The sequence below is a fragment of the Centroberyx affinis genome, unplaced genomic scaffold (genome assembly GCF_046629955.1).
Source record: "Centroberyx affinis isolate AG114_WGS23_722 - 3 ecotype Tasmania unplaced genomic scaffold, CSIRO-AGI_Caff_v1 ptg003166l_1, whole genome shotgun sequence".
Lineage (NCBI taxonomy): Eukaryota > Metazoa > Chordata > Actinopteri > Beryciformes > Berycidae > Centroberyx > Centroberyx affinis.
Genome location: NW_027281219.1, coordinates 53,406 through 67,978, shown reverse-complemented (window position 1 = coordinate 67,978; position 14,573 = coordinate 53,406). Strand labels below are relative to the sequence as shown.

Genomic DNA, 14,573 nt, shown 5'->3' with positions numbered 1-14,573 from the left:
GACAGACCGCCTGTAATCTCCAGACCTGGTTTGCTTTCTACATCACTCCACTGCTGGCTGAACAGAGGATTAAACAGGTATTTCCATTATAGAGACTTACTACAGGACTCAACAACCACTCACTGCTCCCCGCTTAACGCTGTGCAGAAGACGGCGATGTCGCGGTAAATTAAAAAGGTATGACCTCTGGACGCCGATCACCAGAAACGACCATGAATATAAACAAAAATCAATTACATTTCCAGAAAAGCTTCATAAGAGCCTATCATCATGTAATTGTGTCTCCACAGCCCACATGTGATTTGCAAAATGTTACATTGAGAGACAGTTTATTGAAAATCATTCAGGGCCAAAAGGTTCCAAAAGGTCTTCAGAGCTGCTGGGATTAATTAGAAACAGACAACTTTATGTCTCTGCTAAGCATGTAGCATTTTCTCATCGATTCACTGGAATCAATAAAAAGGATGCTCCAGGCAATACAGTGTTGGAAACTTAAAAAACCAAAGTGCCCGGGTAAAGTGTGAATTCTTGGTTTGTATTGGAGGAACTGAGCAGTAGCCTTGAGATCATATTACTCATTACTTGTTTCTCATGTCAAAAGTAATATTACTCTCATTATATTTCCTTTCTGTTACTCCCCCATAGTTGCTTCTCTCAGCTTCAGAAATCACCTGGATGACCAGCAAACCAAACCAAAGCGCTGATGTCCAGTGTCCTTGGTTACCTTTCACAGTGTATTTGCATGCAGGTGTCAGTGTGCCTGGGTTCTGGTTCTCACCGAAAGCCCAGGCGGGTGGCGTGCTGGCTGCCCAGCCTGGAGAGGCTCTTCTTGGCCGAGTCCTCCAGGTTGTTGGAACCCTCGTCGTTGACCACCATGGCCAGTATGAGCCCGGGCTCCACGCCGTCCACATACTGGGCCAGGCGGCGACTCTCGTCCTTACTGCGGTACGTGTCGAACCTGTGGGGAGGGAGAGGGGAGTGACTTCAATACCCAGAAATCCTGTAGGCTGTAGGGTCAGTAAACTGCACACACAGCACCCGCATGTTTACCCACCCGGCCGCTCTGTGACGCTTTATACCAAAGGACAGGAGAGAGGCAAAAGAAGTGAACATACCCAACACCAGAGTTTAAGTTGGGCAACAAGGTGATTCTACGGCATCGCAACTCGCCTAAAGTAGCTGTAAACACATTCAGCAGTCTGATTATTAGGTACACTAATCGAGAACCAGCTGCTGTAACCCTCCATGATAAAGACCACCGAGCTGCGGGTCTGAGAAACCTGCATTAACCTGCATCGGATTGTAATCAGATGCAAAATGCAGGTTTTAGATGTAAGGTATAAGGTCAGACACGTTACTGGCAACAACAAATGCAATGTGTATCTTCATTCACAAATAGCAACTACATAAATGGTAATAAATTAATTAAACAGATCCAACCAGGAAAAAAAAGGGCAAATAGTAATGTACTTGTCAAAGTGGTTTGTCAGGATACTGGTGGATGGGGAAAAAGCGAGACGAGGTGTTTACTGTTTTAAAGGACGTAATTATTATGAGGGAGAGTGAAGTACAGTTTCATTTGCATACGGGAGACGCATTTCTACCAGGTAAAAAATGTAACCCAAGACCCAAACCAGATACAAGACGCATGTGAACGGCAGTCTGAGATGCTCCTCAGTGACCTCATCCATCAAAATGGCGTTTTTCACCCACAGGATTGCCTCTAATATGATGAGTTCTGTTTGTCGCACCGTTCACAGTAAACCCTCGACACTGTTAAAAAAGCCCAGGAGGGAGGCCGTCTGACAGGACATGACTGACACTCGCTCCGACAGTCATTCCACACCTACAGCTGCTTGGGGGAATTGGGTCATTGCAGCGGCAGAGAATAGGATATAGATAAGAATAAAACAAATAGAGAGTGCTGTAGATAATGCAATAATTAACTACAACAACAAAACCTACTGAGAATCACACAACAAACGAAGATTGTACAGAAATATGTGCAGAACATGCGGATACACATACCGCTTTGCCACTGAATGCACATGCCAGTTCAAAGCAGTCATGTAAAAAGACATAAAACATATGGAGTGAGCCTCGTTGAAAGATGCCTCATAAACGACTGCAGAAACAGATGATATTCTGAGCGATTACAAGTGACGACTGCCTGAAAAATGCAAGTCAAAATAGCTTACAGAGATGTGAGAGAGTGAGGTCAAATCTAAGTACAAGAATTTGAACAACACACCAAAGACACCAGCTGGTGAAACATTGCCCCACTTTGAAACAATATTTACTGTGTTTATCCATCTGTAATTGTTCTTTAATTGTTCTGTAATTGCTCTTTGCATTCGGCTCAGCCTGTATATTAAATGTGTCTTAATAACCCCGTATTAAACATTGTTTATGGTTGTCATTGCTAAATCAGACAAAGTGTTGACAGTTGGCTCAGGACGGAGACAGTAAATTAAAGAGATAGGACACATTCCAGTGCTCAAACCCCCTCCTTCCTCAAAATTACAATCATCTATTTACTATTGTATATGTCAATTTATCTGACCTCCGTTTGGCATGAAAGCAAGACAGATGATTCATTATGAAGGGATATTAAAGATGATACATTTCTAAATTTAATATCCCTGGATGAAACAAAGCCAGAGCCATTAGAAGTCTATTTGTTTCTTTCATTTTAACCCTGCGGTTAGACAGCGCTCTGCTGTGAGTCGCAACCTCTTGGCCGGCCGCCACATATCGTTTTTATGGTCTAATTAGAGTCTCTTTATTTTCCAGCGGCCTCCACCGCTGAGGCGCCATCCATAACGTCCCGTACCTGTCATCCTGGAGCACCTCTCCGGTCTTGGGGTCGACGACGTGGACGATGATGCCCCGGTTGCCCCAGCCCCTCTGGAACAGGTAGCTGTTCTGGTTGCTCTCTCCGGGGTGGAGGGTCTTGTTGAGGAAAGTCCACGACAGCTTCCTCGCCCCGTGGATCTCCAGGCTGCCTCCCGTCCCCACGCCCAGGTACTTCCGGCCGAAGTAGCTGTGCTCTGGGTCGCTGTCGTCCGATCTGAGGTGACAGTGACGTGTGGAGAAATTTAAAGACAGGTTGTTCTGGAAATTCCTCATGCAGGGGTTGCCACATTTTTTTAATGTCCAGGACCCCCAAGTAGACACCAGGCTTTAGACCACAAACCCCCATTTGATAGAGTTTAGGTGGAGAAAGTCAAACCTCAGATCAGAATAGTCGCTCTTGGTCAGGTTACGGTGAAATTAAACTATTCCTCATCTTGCTAGGGACCCCTGGAACCCCCTCAAGGACCCCTGGAGATCCCTGGAACCAAGCTTGGGAACCACTGTCCTACTTCATCAATGCCACTGGCACGAGGCTCTGATCTGAGCTGGACTTATGGACTCCATTAGGGTTATAACATAATGCTGAATTCACTCTGTTGATGCATGATATTAGGTTTGTGATACATATATTCTTACGATATCTAATCTGTGGAGAGTGCCTCAAAGGATTTACACATAATGCAACATTTACATGCATACTTGTGTGGAATCTGATCAAAATGTCTCATTAGAATCAGTTCAGGTTAACAGCTTCCCATAGACAACCACTGTAGTACTGATCAATTATATAATAAATATGTAATCAATCAAACTGCATCATATCCATCATGTCAGAGGGTTAGGGTTAGGGTTAACTTCTATATCGGTCTAACTCTAAATTGAATTGTTCTTGAGGACTGAACAGACTTTAGCCATTTGTTGATTAGCATCACTTCTTGAAAACATTTTGCCATCCTACAGAGCATAATATCACTGAGATTCCCACATTGTGCCAAATATTGTGTTTAGAAAATTCTTACATACACACACATTCCTCATATACTGTACCTTCCAAATAAGGAAATGGTGAGGTTGCCTTTGTATGGACAGTCTGGGCTTCCAATGTGCAGCTCCCCTTTGTTTCCAATCAGAATGTGTTTGGTTCGAAGCAGGATGGGCCGGTTGGTGTCAGCAATCACCAGCTTTCCTACAGGGGCGTGAGAGAGAGAGAGTGAGAGAGAGAGAGAGAGTGTGAGAGAGAGATGGAGAGAGTGAGAGAGAGAGACAGAGAGACAGAGAGAGTGAGAAAGAGAGAGAGAGAGTGATGAAGCCTCCTGGCAGGTCTTTCATGCCCCGATGCCCTCAGACACCTCCTGTCTTCCTACCATTTATGGCCCTGGGCTCGGGCTGTCCACACACACACACGCACACATACACACACGCACACATACACACACACACACAGCAGCAGGCCTAACATCTCCCATACCAGGTCTGCAATCCAATAATTCCGGTTAAACAGTGAAGCGGATGAGAAATGGCTGCTTTGATTTTAATGGCACAACTTTGAAACATTGTTATGATAAAGACTGTGGCTTCTTATATTTCTTCCACCTTCTTATATTTATTCCAAACAAATAGACTAGCACAAGGTACATTTATTTATATAAAAACGTTGCATGTTATTACTTGATGTAATCACCTTTTTCAACCTCTATTGACGACCAGTAGGAATTGCAACAACATTAATAGATCTCCTTGATCTCCTTGTACACAAGTCCCTGGATCAGCCCCCCCACCCTTCCCATCCCCTTAAGTTATGTTGGCCTGTAACTGACACAAATAATAAAGGATTGGGAGTATCTTGAAACTCCAGTTAGAAGGGAGTTTTTGTTCCATAACAGAGTACGGGCCAGAAAGTGAGCTTCGAAAGACATAAATCTCAGCAGCTGGCCAAGTCATGATGAGTCATTGGAATTGATCAACAATCCTATCAACCCACCGCAGATATATTATGGTCATTTTGTGATATGGGGCAATAAAGAATCATACTTATTTTCTCTTTAAACACAGAGCTACAAAGACAAAATGCATTACAAATGGATGAAAAAATTCATGCACTGATGGATGGATGAATGGATATCTGACGCACAACAACGGGTATTTCAAAGACCAAACATATGAACGAGTATTGATCCACCTGTCCAGGGTGTTTCAATGCCTTCTGCCTAATAATAAGCGGGTGGAGAAAATGAAAGAGTAATGAATTCATCCAGGTTACCTCCATTGAGGATCTCGATGGAGTGGACAGTGGCTGAAGACGTGAGGAGGACCTTCCTGCCATAGCCGATGGTGACGCGGTGGTCCTCACTGTGGCCGGGCATCCATGGCTGCAGTCCTGGCTCCTTATCTGGACACACTGGAAGAGACGGGAAAACAAAACCAATTGGTAGTACAGAAACACAAACAATTAGCCACAAGACGTGCATTCGTTGAGAACCTGAATGAGAGTTGAGACGACGTCCGTAGTCGTCCATAGCTGCTACCTGCATCGTTTTGTGACTTAAATATCTTTCTGATATCAGTTCAGAAACACTTTCCATATCATATTGTGAAAATTTTGTGCTCATTTGTCACTCTCAACTCAACAGACTCAGCATTTTACACCAGTGTTCAATAATCATACAGGGAGAAATCCATCATAGAAGAAGCAGAGGTACTAATTTCTCCACCGACAGTAGCCTCAATAGACCAGAATGCAACACAGCCACAAGACACGCTGTGTTTTTAGTAAGCAATCATAGACATGCCCCGATGTTCATGAACTAGTTGGCTACATAGCGATATTCATATGCCTATAAGTTATATGAAATCACTAACTGAAGTAGAAGTATTTGAGTAAGGTTGATGTGGCTACACCAAAAAAGTAGATTACACACAAAATCATCAGTTTAGTGTAAGAGGTTCCAAGGTGGTTCATTTTTTCCATACACAGCTTTGTCAATTATTTTGTCCTCCGAATCTTTTTCATTCCTTCACTACTCTGTATCCCGCTCAGCTTTCCGACTATCTAAATGAGGATACGATCGTGCGCGAGGATATTGGATTGCCCGGTCAGGAGTAAGAGTGACTGATAAACCCATTTAGTTTGTGTCCATTATTGTCAGGATACCGGCGAGGCGCTGTGTGTAACTGTCCAACCTGCCCAATACGGTTTCAGTCTACCGCTCTCCGGTGTATGTGGTGGTTACCTCATCTCCCTGCCGCCTAATGGATCTATCAATGTCATTGACTGGCCAGGGACCCAAATTGTCAAGTAGATTTCCCAGAGGGCTAACACAGATTGATAGGTGGCGAGGTGCAATCAACTGGTTTCTGCTTTGTGTGTATGAGGGTTGTTTGTCTGTGGAGGACTCAGTTTGTGTGTAGGTGTGTGTGTGTGTGTGTGTCCTTGCCAAGGCTCTAGTCTAGCCATGATGCTATTCCCCACTTTAACAAGTCATTTAATCTTGCGTTGACACCTAGAATCTTGTTTTCTTAAAACAAGTGTGTTATGGCCGTGTTCGTACCCCCAGAATATTCCCTATAGTGTTTCCTTATGTTTCCCCTCCCCTGTGTTCCCAGTGCTCCCCTGTCTGTCTCTCTCTCTGTCTATGGCCCGATCCCAATGTCCGCACTCACAGACTCACGGACTTTGACGCGCGTTCCCGACAAGTCCGCGAGGGTTCAGGACGTCCCACTGTGAAATCGGTTAAGTGCGCGAGGGCTCACTGGCGGACTTTATGAGCCCCTCTATGCAGACTTTCAGCAAGTCCGCATTTCTGTAGACTTTGCTTGAGGGAATTACCCGCAGTTCATAGCATTTGTGACGTTAATATTCATGTATGTGGAAAATTTCTGCCAATAGCCTACTCCCGATACAAAAGAAAAAAAAAACATAATTAAGGAAAAATAACCACAGAAAAACAAGTAACAAGAACTTTGAGAGAAACAGGCATGAAAGGATCAAACTACATGCAAGATACAGTTAAAAGAGAAAACATTGCAACATTAAAACAGAATAAACAGCTCATTTGAGAAAAAAAGAAAGTTAAGTTTCGCTAAACATTTAAGAAGGATGTTAGATGCCGCTAATATAAACAGCATGTAATATAGCCTTTCTTATGTGCTTATTTGTTTTTTTTTGTGTTTTTTTCATATTTTACATATTGTAATGATGTAGTGCAGGTTAACCTCTAGTAGAATGAAGAGTATTTTCTACATCCATTAGCACAGTACAAACTTTGCAATGTTACAAAACATATACCTAGGGCTATTTAACATTGTTCATCAACATTTTTTTCATTTTAGCTTAATAATGCTGTTTAGACAAAAGCGCAAACAAAGAGTACATTACAAATTGATTAATTAACGGGAGATAGTAACGTCTGACGTCGTCAAGGCAACATGTGATACCACAAAGTGCTGTCCCATTCCTCCTGTCCCATTTATGTCCCATTTATCCTCCTGTCCCATTTATCCCTCGTTTTTAGAAAAATAAGATTTTAACACAGAATATGAGGCAAAATAACTTCAGCTATTCATGTTTTTTAATTCATGTTTTGATGGATGCTTCATAGGACACTTAGCTGTGATATCATAATCTTCACTACTCAAAGCCAACTTTCCAGAGGCTTTAAGATGATACATGATACTGTTCTAAAATATTTTGTTCCATTTCTCCAACCAGACACACCTATAATAATAATAATAGCTGCAGTGTGTGTGTGTGTGATGTGGAAAAAGAAGCTGAGTGTGTATGCAGCGAGGAGTCAAAGGATCTGGTCAGTGTAATGATGACCACCTCTTCCTCTTGCTGAGTCCAACACACACACACACACACACACACACACACACACACACACACACACCCAGTGGCTGAAGTCCTCTGGAGATCGTTGCCAGTTACAGGAGCGTTTGGCAGCCGGCGAGTGGAAACGCTGAACCTGCTGCTTTACTTTGCTTTTTCCAACTTTTTTCCCTTAATCTAACAACACAATGAACTGCGCCTGAACTCAATCACAAAACTGTCAACACAGGTGAGTTAAGCGGGAATTATACCGCCAAAATATTTGGGGGGGGGGGGGGCGGGGGGATAAAATAGAGACTTCAAAGCATCACTCCTGGTCTCTTTGTGTTTCCAATTACTGGTGAAGACAGGACAATAATGGACTGTAACACAGCGATGATCTTTTAAGGAGGCTGATGAGAGCTGTTGTGTTATTTGCCAGAGCCACCAGTGTTTGTGCTGCTGCTGTCTGTGTGCCAGCTGGAGATAGGACTTTTAATAGGCTTGTTCTGGGTTAGACCGGTCCAAATACACCGGACCTCGCACTTCTGTCCTTATGCGACCGTCTGCAGAGTAAAGGAAGCCGTATACTTACAAGGCAGTGAACGGAAACACAGTTGAACACGTTGCTGTGTTGTTTAGCTACCGTGACGTACGGAAATTGGAAACAGCGGCGACAAAAACTCAGAGAACAACAACAAAGGCTTGCGGAGGGAAAATGAGGATTTAGAAGCTATTTGATCGGTCACGAAGGCGCAGGAATCCTCCGACAAGTTAAACCACCAGATGTTAGCATGGAGATGGAAACAACAGCGACACAACCAGTCACCTGATATTCTAGACCAGTGGTTCTCAACGTGGGGTCCAGGGACCACTAGGGGTCCTTGAGGGTGTTCCAGGGGGTCCCCGGGAAGTCGATGAATTGTTAAACTTGTAAACCAATTGTAATTTGACCTGACGAAGATCCATCATGGATCGAAACGTTATCATGAAATATCCGATTACTTCGGTGTGCGAGTTCTACTTCTCAACAGAATTGTTAAACTTGCTCATTATTTAATTTACAAGAAGTGAACACACAATTAGAGAACATAGAAGAATGATTGTTTTGATCATAGTTTCACTGTTATCTCTCTACCTACAATACAGATAGTCATGGAATTCTGGACAAAATCATATCTAACAATAAAAATACTGACAGATTTGGGTCCGAGAGACAACATCTCATCAAATGGGGGTCTGTGGCCCTTGATATGAAAAAGGTTGAGAATCACTGTTCTAGACCAATCACAGGAGGCTGCAGAGCAAATGCAGCCAATGCAGCACTTTCTGTTTTCTCCGCAAACATCTTTTTGTTCATATGAACTCGCTGAACTTAGTTTCTGCAGCAGCTATACCGCGACCTTAAGCCTCATCCAGATGGGGGAAGAAATGAGTTGAAAGCACACACTGCATCAACAAATCAGTCATTTAGTCTAGTAATGAGTTGGAACGCGCTTATTTACTCTATATTTCACACAGTGTTTGCACATTTTCATTTACACATCTCTACTTAATATGTCTGCGTGTTGGAGTCGTCAGTCTGTTTATATCACTCTCATTTGCTTTATTCTTATTTATATCCTTTTCTTCTTTGATGTGTTTTATTACTATTTGCTGCTGCAACGGCCCAATTTCCCCATGATAGGGATCATTAGAGTTTCATCTAATATAACTGCAAAGCAAATCAACAAAGATGGCAAGCTTGCATAGGACTGCAACTAGCCACAGTACTAGTGACCCTATTAAGGCAAGCATGAAGGACCAACAGTTAAATCATTTACACATTAAATCATTAAATCATTTACAGTATGCTTGACTAACCCTTCTGTATTTGCAAAAAATATCCATATCAACAACTTGTTTTACAAATTTTCTTGATAATAGTAGAGCGATCTGTGTTATTCTGCCTTGTGTCCAGATATGTGACACTTTTTCCCGAGTATAATTCCTGAAACAAGTGAAATTGCATTGGATACAAGGGGAATTATCTTTCCATACTGGCAGAGTTTGCCACTTGTCTGAAGAAAAATCAAATTCTAAGGCTGACTTTGAGACTAAATGACTTATTAAGGTGGAGATTTCTGACGAGCACCGCACTAGAGAGCGCAGACCTAGAACCAGACTGTGAAATTGACACTTGGCAGCAACGTGAAAAAGTGAAATAAGATGAGACAAGATGAAACTTTAATGATGCCCGCGGGGGAAACTGAGGAATGACCAAATGATGCCAAATCAAAGGTGAACTGCATGGGTCAGTCTCGTCAGTGTCTACTGGCCCAGGGTCAGCAGACAGTGTCAACTACATTTCCAAGTGTAATGCACCGCTAAATGTCAAGTGGCATAACATCACCATTATGAATATGGACACAGACAGCTTTCCAGCATGCTCCCTTTGGTTTTATAATCCATATCACATTATCACTCTATGAACATTGAAGTGGTAATCCTCCAGTTCCTCATTTTTTGTTTATTTTGTCTCCGTCTTTGGTGCTAAGCGCTCATTGCTGTGGTGTTTTTCATTTTGTTTTTCATGTGTCATCTTTCTCCTTGGATTTTCTGTTGATGCAGTTTGAGTTTCTCTTTTCTCTGTCTGTTCAGTCATGGTGGCTATCACTGCTCACGCTAACTACCCAGTTCTTCTTCTTCTGTTTATTCCAAACAAACTGGAAACAAAACACATCACTTCATGTGCACCAGAGGATTTTTCCTGGTAAAGAGCTACCACACACCGGGTGTTTATGCCGCATTCATGTCATATCAAAAGAGGCAGAAGAACAGAATCACATCTTATCACCACAAGTTGAAAGTTTTGACGTGTTTAACTCTTTTGAATGCCCACAATTGTTGTCGTTAACAAGTCACTTTAAAATCAACTCTAACTTTCATAAGTAGAGTTGATTGTGTAAGTGTGAATATAACTGATAATTTCGATTTTTATTACCTGACTGTCAACATCGGCGGATCCGCCGCCATGGTTGCTGGCTGTGTTGACACACTTCTGCAATTTGTGACGCCAAGTGGGAGATATTGGAGCCTAGAAATAATTCCTACATGTCATACTTTTAATTACAACTTGGAGGCTGACGCAAATGTTTTTCCCCAGTCGGCGGCTCGTATTTATGACATGAAAGCGGCGTAAGAATAACAAATTTAAAAGCTTAAAACCCGGGCATGAGTTGAATGACTATTGTGTTACATAACTGGCCATAGAGAGCAGCAAAGTGGAACATTTATTTACATGAAAATGTCACAGATTATTACTTTTAATTTCTTCTGTGTTATCGTGATGTGGAAGCACGCCCCTGTGTTTGAGGGTCTCATTGAGATGCAGCCCCTTGACTCGATGCCCAATAAAAAGCCAATCTGGCTGAGACAAAGCAGCTCTCCTGGTTGTGATTAGAAAGATTCACTAACAGCCTGTAAAGTCTCTGTTTGCAATTGCAATAAAGCTGCAATAAAAAAGAGCCAGTAAGAGAGAGAGAGAGAGAGAGAGAGAGAGAGAGAGAGAGAGAGAGAGTCACTATTGGAAAAATGAAATTAAACAAATAAACAAGCTTAAGTGCTATCAAGCATTACATAAGGATTACAAATATGCAGAATACCTCACTGTAATTAAATAACCCAAACTAAGGAAACTATTAACTATGTACAGACTGAGCGACCACCAGCTGACCATAAAGACAGGACGCCACAAACAAACATGGCTTCCCAGAGAAAGAAGAATCTGCCCAAACTGTGAAGACAGAAGACATTGAAAGTGAAGAGCATTTCGTCATATCCTGCAAAAAATACTAGCATTTGGAGATGAATTTTTTCCCAAAATCCAAGAAAAAACACCACATTTTAATGATCTTGAAAACCAAGAAAAAATGTCTGTTCTCCTTGGAGAAAAGAGTGAAAACCTGGAACTGTCGGCCCGATATGTCGCAGCATGCCATCACCTCCGAAACGCCTGAACCCTGAATCCTGCCAAAACCACTTTATAGTTTCATACCTTTTCCTGTTTTAACATTATCTACAGTATTTTATCGTTATGATCCCATTACTGCCATTACATTACAATTATTTACTGTTGTTGTGGTTATTGTTGTTATTATAATCATTATACTGTTTATTCATTATCCTTCCTACTCTCATTATTACTATCAATTATTATTATTGTTTCTGTTTGATGTACCATTTGTTTTTGTTCTTGTTTTGGTTTTTTTGCAATTTAAATGCTTTAGCAACACATACATATGTCATGCTAATAAAACTCATTGAATTGAATTGAGAGAGAGAGAGAGACAGAGAAGTACAGATATGTAGAGTTTATAGTGGAAGAGCTTCTCAAATGCCTTGAGGTCTATTGTTACACACACACACACACACACACACACACACACACACACACACACAAACACACACACACACACACTCAGCAGACAGATTACACTCTGGCCAGCATCAGCTGTGGCCTTGGTTGGCCAGATGCCTGTTGGCAAGGCTGGCAGGGAAAGCATTCTCACTTTCCCACATGACAGACAGACAAACACAAGTCTTCAGTGTGTGTGTGTGTGTGTGTGTGTGTGTGTGTGTGTGTGCAGCCATGAGCGTATGTATTGACTGTATCCACATGCATGTGTGTGTGTGTATGTGCTTATTTTGTGGGCGCATGTGTATGCATGCATGTAAGTGTGTATGCATTTTATGTGGTTATTTATGTTTGTACTCACTTGTTTGTACTTTGAGTGCATATGAGTACATACAGTATGTATGTGCAAATGTACATGTGTGTATGTGTGTGTGAATGCATATATGTATGTATGTGTGTATTGTGTGTGCACATGTACAAGCGTATATGTGTATGTACGTGTGTGTATGTATGTGTGTGTATTTATGTGCATGTGTGTGTATGAGTGCACATGTATAGACAGTATGTATGCATGTACTTTAAATGAATGTACATACAGTATGTGCATGTGTGTGTATGTATTTTGTGTGCAGGTGTGTGTGTGTGTGTGTGAGTGTGTGTGTCTCTCTCTCTCTCTCTCTCTCTCTCTCTCTCTGATTACAGCCCGCCTCTATCACCACAAACCATCTGTATTACAAGACTCAATAATCTAGTTATTTATTTCACAGTATATTCCCACTTGTTATACAATCCTATTCGTTATGTACCTAAAAGTACGTAACCTATAGGCTATTTAGCTATGAATGTTTATTTAGAACTTAGTCTGTAGATAATGAAACTACAATGCATTATTCTAACAACTAGGCTTTGTTTTTACTGCATCCATATTGTGTGAGTGCCGTTTTGCATCCTGGCTTCTTGGTTAACGCATTTGCAATAATTTACCTGAGGAAGATTAATGGTGCACTTATGCCTGTTGTCATCTCCTCGTATACTGATGAATAACTAGGATTAGAGATGCTAATATGCAAGAGGTGGGCAAAAAAACGGAAACGCTTATTATATACAAATATTTTATATTTTATGTGGCCAGCCTTTGTCTTCAGAACAGCTTCAGTCCTCCTGTCATCCTGCATCCTGAACTGTGTGTAGTGGGTATTGAAGCTTTCCTCAAGAAGGAAAGCCTCCAGGTCTTTGAGGGATGAAGGAGGTGGAAATCTACTTCCCATAAAGGTTCAATGATGTTTAGATCTGCTGACTGGAGAGGCCATGGAAGGAGTCTGACTTCATCCTGCTGTTCATGAAATCAGCAGTGTGTATGGAAGCATTATTGTCTCGGAATATGATCATCATGAGGGAACAGTGTCTGCACCCTAGGGTGCTCCTGGTACTGAAAAATGGTGTCATATATTCCTTGGCCGTTACATGATCATGCAGATCAATCATCAGACTTAATGACTCCCAATAAATGATGCTATATCTTTACAGATCCACAATCATGGTTAACAGTCTGCAACAGAGATTGTGGGGTAAAAGCATCCTTTGGCTTTCTCCAAATGTAAACAATCTGGATGGAACAACTGTGCTGACAAGAGTGCTGCTCTGCGTTTCCTCAGAGCAAACCATGGAGGGACAACAGCTGTCCACCACCGACTAGCAGTGAGGAGGGACTGTAACCCATCAATTGCATCATTTTGATTGGTGATTGGATTGGTAATTGGCCAGTCACAATGTTAAAGTAGTTAGTCAAAGATTGGCATCAGCACCACCAGCTGAAATCTGTGAGAAGGCAAATCTGCCCATAAATGGAGGAGATAGCCAATCAGATGATTGCCTTATTGTATACAAAAAATTTAGAGTTTAACAAAACTTACTTACGTACTAATTAGATACTACTCAATAAACCAAAAAAAGCAAAAATACATATAAATACATATACAATGATTTGATAGTGCTGGTATATAGGGGGTTAAGTGTATCACACCTTGCACCATGGGAAAAATAATGGTGCTCAGTCAACCATTTCTTAGAAAATAAATCAATAAATCAATAAAAAAAAAAACATCCACCAAAGAACTCACCTGCCTGGATGCTGGGCAGCAGCAAAGCTGCTAGAAACAGAGCACATGTCTTCATCTCCTACGGCCCACGACTGACCGACTTCTCACCCGAGACCTTCAAAGGTTGCTGCAGACCGGGCCTCCGAGTGGGCTTCAGGGGGGCGCAGAGAGGTGAGAGCCAAGTTCACAGTGGGAGGCGACCAAAGGCACCTGGAACATCACATTGAAAGGCAGAAGTCAGCCCATTAATTCATTTTTTTTTTTACTTTTCACTCAGCAACACATGTACAAATGGGGGATTCAAAGGGATTCTCTGATGTACATGCGTGGCAGCAGGCACCTGTCACATTACTGGACAGCAGTGGAACATCAGCGGAGTCATTCAGGACAGAAGCAATTGTTGTCGGTTTCAGTT

At 42.0% G+C, this 14,573-nt stretch overlaps 1 protein-coding gene across 1 annotated transcript in view; it reads right to left on the bottom strand.

The window, feature by feature from the left end:
- The window catches only part of cemip (cell migration inducing hyaluronidase 1), a 77,808-nt gene extending 63,462 nt beyond the window's left edge, over positions 1-14,346 (bottom strand). Inside the window, exons 1-5 of the mRNA XM_071537960.1 lie at positions 14,180-14,346; positions 5,117-5,254; positions 3,904-4,042; positions 2,834-3,070; positions 779-958 (exon numbers count right to left, since the gene is read on the bottom strand). Of these exons, the coding sequence (XP_071394061.1) occupies positions 779-958; positions 2,834-3,070; positions 3,904-4,042; positions 5,117-5,254; positions 14,180-14,234 (749 nt within the window). The 5' untranslated portion in view covers positions 14,235-14,346. The remainder of the gene's footprint in view (positions 1-778; positions 959-2,833; positions 3,071-3,903; positions 4,043-5,116; positions 5,255-14,179) is intronic.
- Between the last annotated feature and the right edge of the window lie 227 nt (positions 14,347-14,573).